General features: G+C 33.8%; 2 protein-coding genes across 6 annotated transcripts in view; one reads left to right on the forward strand and one right to left on the reverse strand.

Annotated features, from left to right (window-relative positions):
• LOC119072386 (serine-rich adhesin for platelets-like) overlaps positions 1 to 14,804 on the forward strand; it is a 72,194-nt gene that overhangs the window by 19,620 nt on the left and 37,770 nt on the right. The window lies entirely within an intron of this gene.
• LOC119072390 (peroxisomal (S)-2-hydroxy-acid oxidase GLO3-like) lies at positions 9,685 to 12,199 on the reverse strand. The gene is made up of 6 exons (XM_037177599.1): positions 11,927 to 12,199; positions 11,712 to 11,863; positions 11,397 to 11,652; positions 11,183 to 11,302; positions 10,582 to 10,714; positions 9,685 to 10,046 (listed from the first exon to the last, which is right to left on the reverse strand). Exons 1-6 carry the CDS (start codon positions 12,055 to 12,057, stop codon positions 9,750 to 9,752), a joined length of 1,089 nt encoding a protein of 362 aa, XP_037033494.1. The 5' UTR covers positions 12,058 to 12,199; the 3' UTR covers positions 9,685 to 9,749.

The following is a 14,804-nucleotide window of genomic DNA, read 5'->3' on the forward strand; positions in this document are numbered from 1 at the left end:
TTTCATTCTTTCATTGGAAATTATCTTCTCTGAACTAATCATATTATCCTAAAGCTCTCTATTCTGCTTCATATAACACTGAGTATACATAACACAACTACAACATCCTTTCGAGCCACGCTTCTAACGTCTACCTGGCTACTTCTACCGCAGAGATAGAAACTAGTCTGTTCTACATAGCATCGACAAGCTATGCCATCTTTTATCGACAACGACGATAAATTAAGCAATGTGCTTTGGTCAATCCCTTATATAAACGGAACATGTCACATATTAGCAAATTATAAGAAAAATTGAGTTTCTTTCATTTAGTTCAGTTTCGAATGTTTAATGATGTTTAATGATTTAAACAATAAAAAACTTCTATTAACATCGTCAGCCTGTATGAAACATCGCTAAATGAATGAAAACTCATTTTTTTAATAACTCGCTAATGTGACATGTCCTGCATTTGAATAGTTAAATATAAGTAAAATTAATGTTAAAACTAGTAAATTAAATGATGTTTCGATCCCATTCAAAACTCCCAATTCAAAAGAAGTACTAGACTGGATTATTGATGATGCACTTATCGTCTGTGAAAGGTTGTCGATTCTTTGATTGCCAATCGAAAGTTTACCAATTCGATTACACACAACTTGAAGAAAAGTCAATTAAAAACTCCACTAGCACAACGGTGCTCCACTCAACTCAAATCATAAGAACAATGTTATTTAAATTGAAGAAACGCTATGATAGCGATTCTATTATGATGATTTAATAATTTCCTGACTACTCAACAAAATCCAATGGAAAATCTTTTTTGTTTACCCTTTTCGGTAAAGTAAACACATTTATCGAAATAGAATCCGGAGATATTTAAGTGCTTAACAAATAACGTGATATTTTAAGCTAATTAAAACAAAGTCTTCCTAACTAAATATACCCTCGTTTCAATTCTGTGCGCAATGGGTAAACAATAGTGTTATAATTATAGAAAAAAAGGGTTGAACAACCTCTTCCCCCCGTTATTTTTACAGTCAACTTATAAGGTTTTCGTAACACGAGTTGCACCTAATATCAATTCAAACATTGACTGGTGTATTCGCCAATAATAATTTCAGTTAATTGAAACGAAAATATCGTATTCCGTTTTTAATCTCTGCATAGCACAACATACGTAGTCGTCGTGGATAGTACGAATGAATAAATCTACATTTTAATTGAAACAGACATGACTTCTCGTATACGTTGGTTATATCGTTCATAATGATTCTCTATTCGATCGTCCCTGTTCTCATCCTTTCTCTAAAAATAACTTTTCGTTTTCGTGTTGATGTATTGGAGATTCTTATCAACCAGACCCATATTTAAATCAATAGCTCAGGTATACAATAGAAATGAAATGAAAACGATGACAATAGACGAATGTAAATATTTTGTTTTGGAAACCTGTTGAGAAACAGGAAAATATTTATTGTTTGCCTTACCTATTTTTATGTCTGTGTGACTAAGCATTTTATTCTTTGGCCATTCCGAATGGAACTATTTCCGATAAATACTAACGTGCAACCGGTCGCGGAGATTGATTGTGAAAATTGGACAAAAGTGACAGAGACAAATATCTAGTAAGAGAATTCAGTTGAAGGACGGAACAAGATTAATTGAAGTAATAACGGGATTTTCCGTAGTGTTCCATTAACCTGATTTTCTTTGGAGATATTCATTTGTTACACCTACGACTGTACACGTACACGGAAACCTAACGATCGATAATAATTTTCAAAAATTTATAATATTTTTGATGACATCTGCCACAGTCATAAAGTACCGTCTGTTTCATCTGATTCACCTGACGATTCGTCATAAAATTTGTCACAACATTACGTATTTACCTTAACTGGCAAAATGACGATGCTTTCGGTAAGTTCAGAATTTATATGAATTCACTTCCTCCAAAACTTCTCTATTTGAACAATGGCCTTGGAACCGTGCATACATATTGCATATTTAAATCCTAAAAGATTCGGAGCACTTTTTCACTTCCATCACACTCTAAATATTTATATTCTCATTCGAGTCGAGCATGTCTATAAAAACTTAACCTTTTCGAGAGATCTTGGCGTTGGGATCAACATGCATAGATATATAGAGTGGTTTATTCGGGGACCCTTCTACTTCATAAGCTCCACTTATATACATAAAATATTCCATGTCGTGTAATTTTATTGAATATTTTGCTTCCAAGTTGTGCTTACTGTGAAACATCAGCACAAAAAAAAATGTATCATGCCCGTTTGTAATGTTGTAGTCATACTCTCATTCTCGGTTATCGCAAAAAATAAGAAAATTTTATTTGGAAAGACCACTTTAATACAACCGAACCCATCTATGTAACTTATGTATACATAAAGAAGAAAAAGAGAAAAAAAACATAATAAGAGTCAAGGTCACGATATATGTATGTTTTTCTCTTGTTTCTGCTGGTAAAAGCATTTGGTGCGGATGGTTACGACATGTGTGTATACATACCTATATAAATATGCTACATTCATAGCTCGTCGACATCGGACCAACATATTTATACGATTATATGAAAATCGTATACATAAATTACCGTATACGTGTTGTTATGGAGAATTGCATTATATCTCTCATAGTAAATGAAGACACCATCAAAGCCTTTTTGAACGTAACATGGTAATGATATAAAATAATCGATACTATGGGCTAAACGTAAGGTGAAGATTATTTTTATTTATATATACACTCATGAGACTCATGTGTATACTGTGCACAGAGAGAAATATATGTTGCATTGAATACATCACAATCACTCAACTACACAAGGTATAATATGCTTTTGAGGCTTTAAAGGAGACCTAAATTTATTTTATATTTTTAGAGGTTTTATTGATGGAACTATAGCAAAAAAAAAAGGTTTCGTTTGAGGCAAGTGGCAAAAAAGAATGTTTATTGTTGCCGGCAAAACGGGGTTAGGGTTATCAAAAGAATTTTCCATTTGGAGCTTTGACATTTTTATTATTTTAGAAAAATGAGAGAACGAAATAACTTTTTGCACGTTATGTCCTTAACGCATTGTATATTATATGATGTGTATGTGTCGATGAATATACACAGGGTTATATTAAAAGGATTTCAAAAGTTTCAAGTCTGTGTAGATGTCCATTTTTGTTGGTAGAAGTGGGAAAGTCTAAGATTATGTTTTGTCGGATTCTTGATTTTTTAAACTTTTTATAAAAAAGTTCAACATTCTGACTCTAAAGAACGTCGTCGAACCTTTCACAGACGGCAAGCATATCGGATACAGAATCTATTACTTGATTTGATTCAAGTATTTTCGATGTACTAAAAAATCTTTTACTTCATTTGCTTTCACATTCTACGCAAAACGGCGTCAGTTTGAGTTCATTACTTAGCTTTTGTCATCGTTGTCAGTAACTGTTCTTAATCGTATGGCTTACATTTTCACATCTTTTGCCGATATGTTCGATGTTTCTTGTCTGGAGGATAACATGATTAACAGGTCTAACAAACATAGCGATGATGTTGTCTATTTTGTTCGAACCATTTTTCTTGAATGGCTTGAACACGCGTGTGAGTACGCAGTAATGTCATATGCAATATGCTTGTGACCTGTGACGTCACATATGAACCATTTTTTCCTACTATGTCTGCAGCGGTCTTCTCGTCTTTTCTACCTCTTAACACATTCATTCCTGAACCCAATACCACATCTGTATATATAGAAATACAGTTAAAACAATGCTCTGATCTGATACATCTCGCAATGAGAATGAACTTTTTTACCTGTCGTCTCAAGTGTTTGATACCAAATCTACTACTTCTTTCGTTTTAATTTTAACATGCTTTTTACTATATCTATAAGAAAACACTATCCTGCCTGAGGACATCACTCATTTTTGCCGTTTATCTCAATGACAGATGACAAGTCCTGTCTCTGAATAGATTGTCGGTTTTTAAATTACAACAGTTATCTGTCTTTAATAAAACACCACACTTCCCCAAGAGTTTCATATAACAACAATTTTTTGGATCCCTTTAAAATCCAAAAGTAAAATGTATTATGTGTTAACCATTAGAATTCATTTCTGGATTTGCGATATTTTTTATTTATCTTTTGGGAATGTGCCTTTGTCGGGGGTTTTGTTGATGTTTCATTGAAAAAGTTTGTTTTTTTTATTTCGAATCTAAAACAAATATTGACTTCGAAAGAGTCGTTTTAACTTTTTTATTTCTACGAAATTTAGGCTATTGTTCGTTTTGCTCTTTGCTGATTCGATAAAACGAATTACCAGAGTTTTTTCGTCGTTATCGAATTTATTTCTTTTATCAAACATAAAATTTTGGTTAACCCAAAAACCGAATGCTATGTCAAAATTCATTATACAATGTTTCTTCAACTATATGGCAAAACATGATCATTTAATGTCCATTTTGGGTAAAACAAAAAAAAACTAAACGTGAACTTTCTATTTAGTAGGATTCAATTGTATACCTTCTTTGGGTTAAAAGACGACTCTTTAGATGCTATATTAATCGACGAAAATCCGTATATTACAATCTAAATCTGAATCTTAATTTATTTGTTTTGAAATATAAACATAAAGAAAAAAAAACCAACCAGCCTTACATCATGTCATTAAAATATAACCAAACAAAAACCCAAATTACATGGTTAAAAGTTTCGCATTATTAATTTGTGAATAAATTAACGTAGGATTACGACCAGACCTTTGATCGTATTATGGTGCATAGTTAGCTTATAGCTTTAATATAAAAAAAATTGAATAAAAACGTGAACATTCAACTAACGGTAATACGGTAAAATGGGAGATGTTTTTATTCAATTAATAAATTAATGAAAATGTCGTTAAAATTTATAAACGAAATCAATTAAATTTTATCGATGTGAGTGGAGAGTAAAGCCATTGACTACGGATACGAAAATTTCACTCTAATTACTTGCTGTTTAAATTAATTGCATTTACTCGGCGCATTATATACTTTTTAACGTCCAATATTGTGGCTTAACACGTTAAACTCTGAAAATGCTCATCTAGGAAATAGTTATTTGTTCACCAAGGGGGGAAAATTGGATCGATAGCGTCACTCTGGCCGCAATTCACTCGAGTTTGAATTTTCTTCTCCCCGAAGCGAACACATAATTTTTCCTTCGTTCGACTGTGAGAAAATGGCGTTCTGTTGATTTTATATCTGATGAGAGTTCAGGTGAGAAAATTAATATTTTCTCAACTCTTTTTTTGCAATAGAAGAACTGGAGTTTTTTCTCTTCACTGTCACTTTATTTGGATTAAAAATAGTGAAACAAATTGATTTGTTGCACAGATGAATTATGTGTTCATCTCGGGAAGAAAATAGGAAATTCCAATTCAAGCGAATTTTCTATTTTCTCCTCTTGGTAAAAAAATAACCATTTTATACATTAGTGGCGTGAATAACCGTTATACACTCGCCAAACCATGAAAACACTGAATATAACGCGTCAAAAGTTATCGGAAACCACACTTTTTTAGTTTTTTCTCAGCAGACCTTGCAAACAGGTCTAGGGATCCAGGCGATGTTTTACTTAATGGTGGAGTTTGTTTATATTATTCGTCAAAGAGAGAAATTTGATACGAAGGCGGAGCTTACTCTTCGTATCTACGAGTAGCGTGATGCACATCGAACGATCAACTCATTCGGCTTTATATCGCGTATTTTCGGTTTCGTTTTTATTCTCATTCTTCTTCTATACATTCAAGATCAACCTTGAACGGTGAGTATTATATTTGGTTTTGTTGTTTGTGTATTTCATGGTGTGACGAGTGTAAAATTGTGTGCATCACAGGAGACTTCGTTTCGACGAAACATATATACTTATGCATTATTCTCTCGGTATACGAATTCACACGTATACTGTAATTTTGTGGTTTCAATCCAAGTGATGCAAATAACTATTAATCAATTTGTTACACCATTTTTCAAAACCAAAACAAAATGACAGCTTGGGATAAACAAGAGTTGAGAAAATAAAAAAAACCTTATCGGAACTGTCGTCATAGAGAGCGTCAAGAAACGCCATTTTCTGACCGCATTTGAGTGGAGAAAATAAGATTATTCACTACGTAAGCACGTATTATTAAAAAAAAATTGTAACGAACACTGCTTCTTTTTCATTTTTCAAGCACACTGTGAAAATGTGCAAGAAAAAATTGTTTCTGAATAAATTTCCAATAATTTTCCTTAAATAATAAATCACTTACGCACTTCAGACTATCGACGCATGGCTGCGAGGAGAAAATAACGGGATCACATGCCTCGAAAACTCGTTAAATTCATCTCTGTCATCGGTTTCAAATTGATAAGTGCCTACCTTATGTATAATAATTATTCTTTGAAATAATTACACGTGAACTCCATTCACAACAACATTCAAACCATTAAATCAATTGGAAAATATTTTCAGTTTCCAGCTGAGAGAGCTGTGTATTATAAAGTGCACCCTATGCGATTTGAAAATAGGTTCCATTATGGATATAACAGCATTTAATAAAATCAAAATATTAAAGCTCATTTCGATTAATATTTTTTTCTTCTCTCGTTTATATGAGTGCATCTATGTGTAATACACTCTGTGTGTACGGCTATAGCATAAAAACCAACACCCGCCGTGCAATGGTTTATTTATGTAAAAGTTTTAATTAACTGTTGCTCTTTTTAGTTGTAAATTACTTTATATACCCGCGAAGAGAATTTTTATGAATAGAGTGAAGAGCCATTGGAATTTGTTGTCGAAATCTTTTGAATAATATTCCGTCTACTAATTGTGTGTCTTTTGAAGTGCCCATTTAAACCAAAAACACAAACAAAGGACGATTATTAACTCATATAAATGAGAGAAGAGCAAATGATTTATGGTCATTCACTAAGCGTCGGGATTACTCAACAGTTCCTATTTCTGTCCGTCGTTTAATCACTGATTATATTGTGACACGTGACGACAGTGACTGTCGTAATTTATTACAATATTTCGAAGAGGGTTTTTCAGCTCGGCATAGGCAACTCATTTTTTTTGTGTTTATGAATTGGTTCTATTGTTATTCAGTGCACATCATACACTTTTTATATTACAGACCTAATTGTACCCACGTTTTGTTTCATTAAAAAGAATTGATGTTTTAAGTACTTATTCATCAACATTTTAAATATTTACATAAAAAGTGCGTTTTTAACTGTTCTTAAATGAAGTTCGGGCAAAGGGGGAAGAGAGATAGATCAAAAAGCTATTGGACGAATTTCCAATTAACTCACCATTTATCGGTAAATAAACGTACTATCCGGTATACACACTGTGAGGTACCCAAACAGCTATTTTATTATATCACGTGGGTTTGTTAGCAAGCATATGACCGGTATTATTATTGGGTCTATTACTTCCATCGATGAAAGTATTTTTAATCGGCTGATTTCAAATCTTGTACTTCAATTTTTTTAACATGCACGTTACTGTAGAAAGAACTATGTTACTCAGAGTTTGTCATTATTTTTATAAGTGACAGGTTAATACACTGTTTCTAGGTCATCATATCTTGGCACCAAATTTGAAAATCCTTTCGAAGTCATTTTTTTTTAAAACTCGGATAAATCTAAAGTTGTGTTTTTAAAGGTGAACTAACTGCATTTACTGCATTGCTAGATTTTGCATATTTATTTCTCTTCTTAACGAGGAAGACATGTATTTTTGACGTCGTAAAAGAGAGTGTATTGAAATCTGCTCAAGTGGCAGAATGGTAAAAAAAAATTAAGAGCTCCAATACCTTCTAACCGGACGTCATTTATGGACATCCTCCATTTATACGTCTTTTTAGACAACGAATTATCATATCAATGATATCATCAGATGATTTAGTGGGCTGAAAGTTATTTTATTTAAAACAACAAAAAAAACATTTCTTATTGAGGCATCACACCATGAGAACACTATTCATCAAAAAGAATTTCGTTTAAATGACCATATATTAAATCAAAATTTAGAATAATTGTCAAAAGAAATGTTGAAGGAAAAAAAAAACGCGCCGAACGATCAAGATAGTAATCTCACAAACAATGCAATGAAACGTTTGTGATCATAAAATTCTATAAAAACGGTGTGTGTGTCTTCAATATAATAAGTATCATAAGTTGCGTGATTGAAGCACCGAAATATGTAGTAGATATACACGAAACTCTCATGTGATATTTATACATAATATATGAAAAAAAAGGAAAATAAAAATCATATTCGAGAACTCATGCCTGCCACGGAATGAAAACAAACTACTCATTATACGTTTATATTACAATTTTCATTATTTAAGTGGTGCGTTGATTCATTTATTGTATTTTTATAACGAAAATCGTGATGAACCAATTTTGCGAAGGGATATTATGTGTTCACATTGTAATTTGTATTGAAGTACAAGCCGCTACATAACCAAAGAAATTTTTATTGCAATTTTGTAGAGCTATCGGAGGTTTCTTTACCTTCAAAGTAAAAGTTTATAACCATCTGCCATTTTGGGGAATATTTATTTATGTCACGAGGGTGAGTTTATTGACCCTAGTTCGAAATAGCACATTACTGTCTTGCTGGAATATTTCCTACTTTTCGAAATCAATATGGAAGTACAGAACAGGTATGGCCGATCGGCCAAAGTCATATTAAACGTACTCAGAATTTATGTCAAAATAATATGAAAATTGGTGCGTTTGCGTACGCAAATCAAATTTTTATGTCATCTGAACGGACAGTTGACCAAAGCTGTTTTACATTTTCATTGGTCGAAACAACAAATTTCTCATCAGCCTGTAAACGTTAAAATTTTTCCGCAAATTTTCCTTAATTTTCACCAATTTTCATTAATTTTATTACTCAGAAATGACGAAAATTGCAAAAATTCGTGAAAATTCGATAAGACTGATAAAATTCGCGCAAATTCGCGATAACAGGCTGTGTCATCAAGTCAGTACAATATGCTTTTCAGATGATGCGAAAAACGGGCTTTGAGAACGGATATAATGACGCAGAACTTTACATACTGAATGAAAACAACGCACTTTTGTGTTAAAACATTTCATGCAATATGTCGCCTTTTCTAGGACTCCATAAAGCACGTAATTAGATATCCCGAATTCCTGTCAAAATCTGCGAAAGATAAAATTCACAATAAACTGGGCCCTGTTGCAGTGTTGCACGATATGTCTGACGATGTTTCGGAAGTAGTCAGTCCGAATGTATTTTATGAATATGAATTCTATATTAGGAATGTAAATTTTTCAAGTCCCACATGGCGCTTGCAATCAAAGTTATACAAATAGCCATCGTTGATGTACGATTAATTTACGGATGAATGTGAAGTAGAGCGAAAGAATCTGTTTACCTAAGCACTTATATACCCTTCGTCTTGTAAAGTAGAAAGATTTATGAACTGAAATAATATTTTGGCTAATGTGTTTTTGAGTGGTTTTCGTGTCAAGTGTGGAAGTTCTCACTTTTTTCCGGCAGAACGAATGGCTCTGGTAATTAAATACAATTTGTTTGCACGGTACTGGATACATGTATAAATAGCAGGTGGTTCATATTGCCGACTTAATGGAATGAAAGTGTACATTTTCTCTCAATTAAATATTTTTGGCTTTTATTCTAATCGGAAAAATGTTGCGACAATATAATTCAGCATAATTGATTACAATTTACTCAATTCCCTTTCGTGAATGACATACTCCTTAGTAATATCATTAACCGTCGTTGTACCGGACAGGGCCAACGCCGTATCGAATTCATTATGGACGATTTTCAGAACATTTTCCACTCCCTCCTGGCCACCATTCGCTAGTCCCCACAGAATCGGTCGTCCCAAGAACACCATTTTCGCTCCCAAAGCAATTGCTTTGAATACGTCCGTTCCTTGCGTAACTCCACCGTCCAACATCACAACAAGTTTATCGCCGGCAGCTCTTACGACTTCGGGTAATGCTTCAATCTTGGAGAAAATTACAATGAAGAGGCATTGTTCACAACGTTCGTTGTCAAGATTGAAATATATCTTAGGGGCCATTCACAAATTGCGCACTCACCTTAGGGGGGAGGGGGGGTTAGCGAAAAGCGTGCGAAAACGTGCGCGGGGGGAGGGGGGAGAAACAAAAGCGTGCGCACTGTTTTTATGTACAAAAACTTTATTAAACAGTTTTCCAAATTGGTTTTAATCTTGTTTCATTGTCATAAATTATACTACTCGAAGGTTGTTCGTCTTTATCTAAAAATTCACCGTCTACCTCCACACTCGGAAGCCACTCGACATCTTCTTCAACATTATAGCGGACTACAACTAACGACTCATTCCCTCGTGTTCCGAGAATTTTCACAGGCTTAACGATCTTTATGTTTTTTTTACAAGTAACATTGTCTTTCAAATGTCGTTGGGGGTGTGCCAAAAGCGTGCGAAAGCGTGCAAGGGGGGAGGGGGGGGTCAAAAATTCCGAATTTTGAGAGTGCGCAATTTGTGAATGGCCCCTTACCGAAGCAGCAACGGTATCCAGTTGCCTAGCACCGTGATTCGAAACGATGATTCCTTTGCATCCAGTTTCCACAGCCAACAATGCGTCTTCTTTCGTTAATATTCCTTTTAAGATGACAGGAAGTTTGGTGAATCTTTAATGCGAAGAGAAGAGAATGTAGACACAAACAGCACAACCACTTTCTTCTTACTACTAAATGGTGTAATGTGATAATTAGATGAAAAAAAAACATTCAAACCAAACAGAAACGTTGTGGTTAATGAGTTGCGAAACTTTCTGTTGTGTGGGTCGTGTGTGTATGAAATTAAGTTTCATCCTAAATGGATACAATGTGTACATAGCAAAAGGAAACAATGAAAGGTTAAAATTGCGTAAGGATCAGGTGCGTACACTTGAATACCACATCGTATGTTTACACATGGATACCCAAAACATCTAATATGCACAACATCTCCTGGGAACCATTAAAGAAAATGAACACGAAAATATATTTCAATGTTACATGTTGTTAAGTTGACGTGTCGAAATTATACTTTTTCTTGATTTTCCTATTTCTATATGATAAACGAATGAAAAAAAAAAAAAAAAATTCCAAACATACCCAACCAACCATTTCACATCCTTCCATGTGATTGACGAATCAAATTGCTTTTTCACATACTCATTTATTCCAGATCCTCCATCACTGTTCACAATGCCGTTTCCCATAAAATTTTCCAGTCTTTTTTCGCAGAAGAAAAAACATTTTTGTAATTTCGTTTTATTAAAAAAAGACGAAGCAAAAACCATAATGAATCACTTCATCTGTTACTTACTGTAGATGGGATGGAAGCTGAAATTTATTTCGAACATCAGCCCGTCGTATGCCAAACATGGGTGCATCGACTGTTAAAACGAGTGCTTTAAAATTGTTTGTCTCAGCTCGGCGAACCATTGATTTGGTTAGCTCTCTATCTTTGCTTATGTACAGCTGAAACCATTTGTGGGTGTCGGGAGCATGTCTAGCCACATCTTCAATGGACGTTGTAGATAATGTACTAAGTATAAATATTGTACCGAGTTTTCCAGCGGCTAATTTTCATCGATAAAATTTATTGAGTGTAAATAATGACAATAAAGTGATTGTATACCTTTAGCAGTGGCTATTTCGCCATCATCGTGGGCCATTTTATGCATGGCTGTTGGTGCTATACCAATGGGCATTGAGCTGTTAAATTCAAACACTTTTGTCGACGTCGAACGGTTCGATACATCTCGGAGGTGTCTGGGACGAATTCTCAGTCTAAAAAAAGATCGTCATTCGACCGGAGGCAAAGTTTTTATTTATCATAGTCGCTCGCTGTACCTTTGAAAGGCCGTTTTGTTCAGTTGTAATGTGACTTGATTATCGGAACCGCTTCGATAGTAATCCAATGCATTTCTGGGCAATATATCTATTGCCTTCTGCTCGTAATCACTTACACTCACCAACGACATTATAATCAGAAAAAAAGTTGGATTAATTGAAATAGTTCTGTCGTAAATTTCTGTTTTCCACTCTTTTTTTTAGAAATAGAGAAGAGCAAATTCAATTTAATATTTGCTGATGATGCCGATATGCCTTGTTATACTGATGTGGTTCATCGTGATAACAAAGTGTCTAACCATATTCACATAAATGTATGGTGGTCAATGTATTCTCCATCTAAGATGTTTGCGAGTATTGTCATACGAACGAAAATTTATTTTAATGTGAAAGGTACGAACTGATGCAACAGGTCTTCTGGTCAGCTTATTGTAATATTGAAATTTTAAGTTTTAATTCACTCCGTCAATTAAATTTAAAATAAAATCTAGTCCTTCAAATCACTCATATACAATTTACAGACGACGTAATATCAAAGACAATCTCTTACTTCGTTTGTTGTACACTGCTTAGTGTCCTATTCAATAGTAGATTACAGCAGAGACCATGTAAATGTCCGATTATAGTAAGCGCACTGTGTGCGGGCTCGAGCGAAGCGAGGCCCATAAGTACACTTTATGCCGACTTGTTTGGAACTTCCTATTTTGCCAAGTGTGAGGGCAGTCTGAGCCGCTACAATCACACAAGACAGTTACATAAGCGGTTACATGAGTACTTACTAATGACTCACTTTGCGGGGATGCAGTAAGTAAAATCTCTCACTACACACAGACCAGTAGTTTACGAAACAGTTTACTTCTCTGTTATCACTTCAGTAACATGACTAGCTTAAATACAAAATTGAACTTCATTGACTGGTTTTCTTTGTTAATGTTTTTGTTCTCTTTATCAAGAGATACACACATCAGTGAAGTGCCTTTCCGATTAGATGTAATTGTAGAATGATTATATTTACCAACACATTACAGAATCTCTTGTACATATGTTACAATTAACTGTTCTCATTTTTTTCAGTGATAACAACTAACAACTTGTCCCTCTGTATGAGTATTTGAACCTGAAAATCTACTTACATGTTTGACGGGTTTCGGTTTGACAAATGATAAAATCGAAAATGATTGTGCGTTTATTTAAGCGCATTTTTAGTAAGAAAAATCGAGTCGAGTAAATGGCACTTGAAGTTCAGCAAGATGTATATTAGGATTAATATTAATGTTCGCTAAACTAGACTATACTATACATACACGTTCAGTGGTTTTGATTGCTTTTCAGTGTTTTCAAAAATTACATAGGTTCATCCATAGACTATGTCTGGTTTTAACGGGTTTTTCTCACGCCATAATGAAGTTGCTTAAAAAAGTATTTTAGGTGGGTGAAGCATAGACTATATTTCTATGGGGTAAAGGGTGTAAAACCTATAAAAAGAGCAAACGACATTTAATTTATGGACGACCTTACAACATACATATAGGTGATAATCGATAAGTTTCTCATCTTCTACAATTTCTACAATTTTGAAAACTTTTAATAAGACAAACATTCACTACAAATCTGTTATTGACAACAAGGACGATAATAATAGATGAAAAAGAGATGAACCGTGACTCTAGGGTGTTAATCTAGCAAAATGCACGTTAATACTATTGAAGTAGAAGGTTTTCTATCGAATACAAGACATGAGAAGTAGTAGAGTTAGATTTTATACCGTGATATGCTTGTCACTCCTAGAAGTTCAACTCCTTTATGTTACCATTCGGTTTTATCGTTTCTCAGTATTATTTTCTTTTCCTTTCGTGTGTAACAGAAGTATTCCAATCAAGTGACGAACATATGAAAATTTCTCCACAAATTCCTGTCATTTCTACGCTTTGAACTTTGATTCAAAACGAATTTAATTTGTCAGAATTTATATTAGGAACGGCAATAAACCCAAATGTGTATCCTGCGCATACTTAATTTTATTTAGCCATTAAAAATGATATATTCTTAGTTGATAGACATAGTCATTCCGAGCTGTTGGACATTCGCCAAACATTACACATAGATGCCGGGGTACCATCTGTGAATTGTTTTCGAATTAGTTTGTTAACTTTGACTTTTATTACACAAGAAAAAAAAAGATTTGTGGAATTTGATATTTGCTTTTGAAAGTGGTTCAAAATTCCATTTGTAAACTGTAAATGATTCGAAAAGAGTGTTTGGTTGCCATGAAATCACCACTCTTCTGTAGATCAAACAACACACTCTTTCGTTTGAAATGAAAATCCGACATTTTCACATTTTATGCTTTTTAAATGTTTTGTCTGTCTGTTTCGTTTCCATTACATGTACTATGATAAAATGTTACAAATTGATTAATGTGGATCCGTATAATATGACTCAACGTGCGGTATATATTTTGTTTATATTTATGGGACATTTAAAGTTAATCGAAAGAAAAGTTAATGAGAGTTTCTCGGTTTCTTGTTATTGTGATACATATTAGGTCTTGCCAAAAATAAGCTGGGATTTATGATGTCTCGCAAATTGTTCAAACTAAATTACACAAAAATATACTCACAGCTAAGCTAAGCTGCTAAGGATTGGTTTGTTCATGGAAAAAGATGACGGTTTAATTCTGGCTTGATAAAATTATATTTGCAGAATAATGCGGAAGCAAAGACTTTTTTGATTGGGATAGGGACAAATGAATTGCGATGGGAGCTTGTTATCTACTTGACATTGACATTCTCGAATACATTTCATTTAAAGTGGAACTGTACTAATGAAGACCAACAATGGATACACACGCCACGCGAAAATAATTCGTCAGACATTT

Source organism: Bradysia coprophila, assembly GCF_014529535.1.
Source record: "Bradysia coprophila strain Holo2 chromosome IV unlocalized genomic scaffold, BU_Bcop_v1 contig_81, whole genome shotgun sequence".
NCBI classification, from domain to species: domain Eukaryota; kingdom Metazoa; phylum Arthropoda; class Insecta; order Diptera; family Sciaridae; genus Bradysia; species Bradysia coprophila.

Bases quoted from the DNA above. Each gene is read 5' to 3' on its own strand.
- LOC119072390 (XM_037177599.1), bottom strand. From the start codon at position 12,057: ATGTCGTTGGTGAGTGTAAGTGATTACGAGCAGAAGGCAATAGATATA. The intron at 11,864-11,926 runs GTACAGCGAGCG...ATCTTTTTTTAG, and splicing joins AACAAAACGGCCTTTCAAAG to ACTGAGAATTCGTCCCAGAC. The intron at 10,715-11,182 runs GTATGTTTGGAA...TTCGCATTAAAG, and splicing joins GATGTGAAATGGTTGGTTGG to ATTCACCAAACTTCCTGTCA.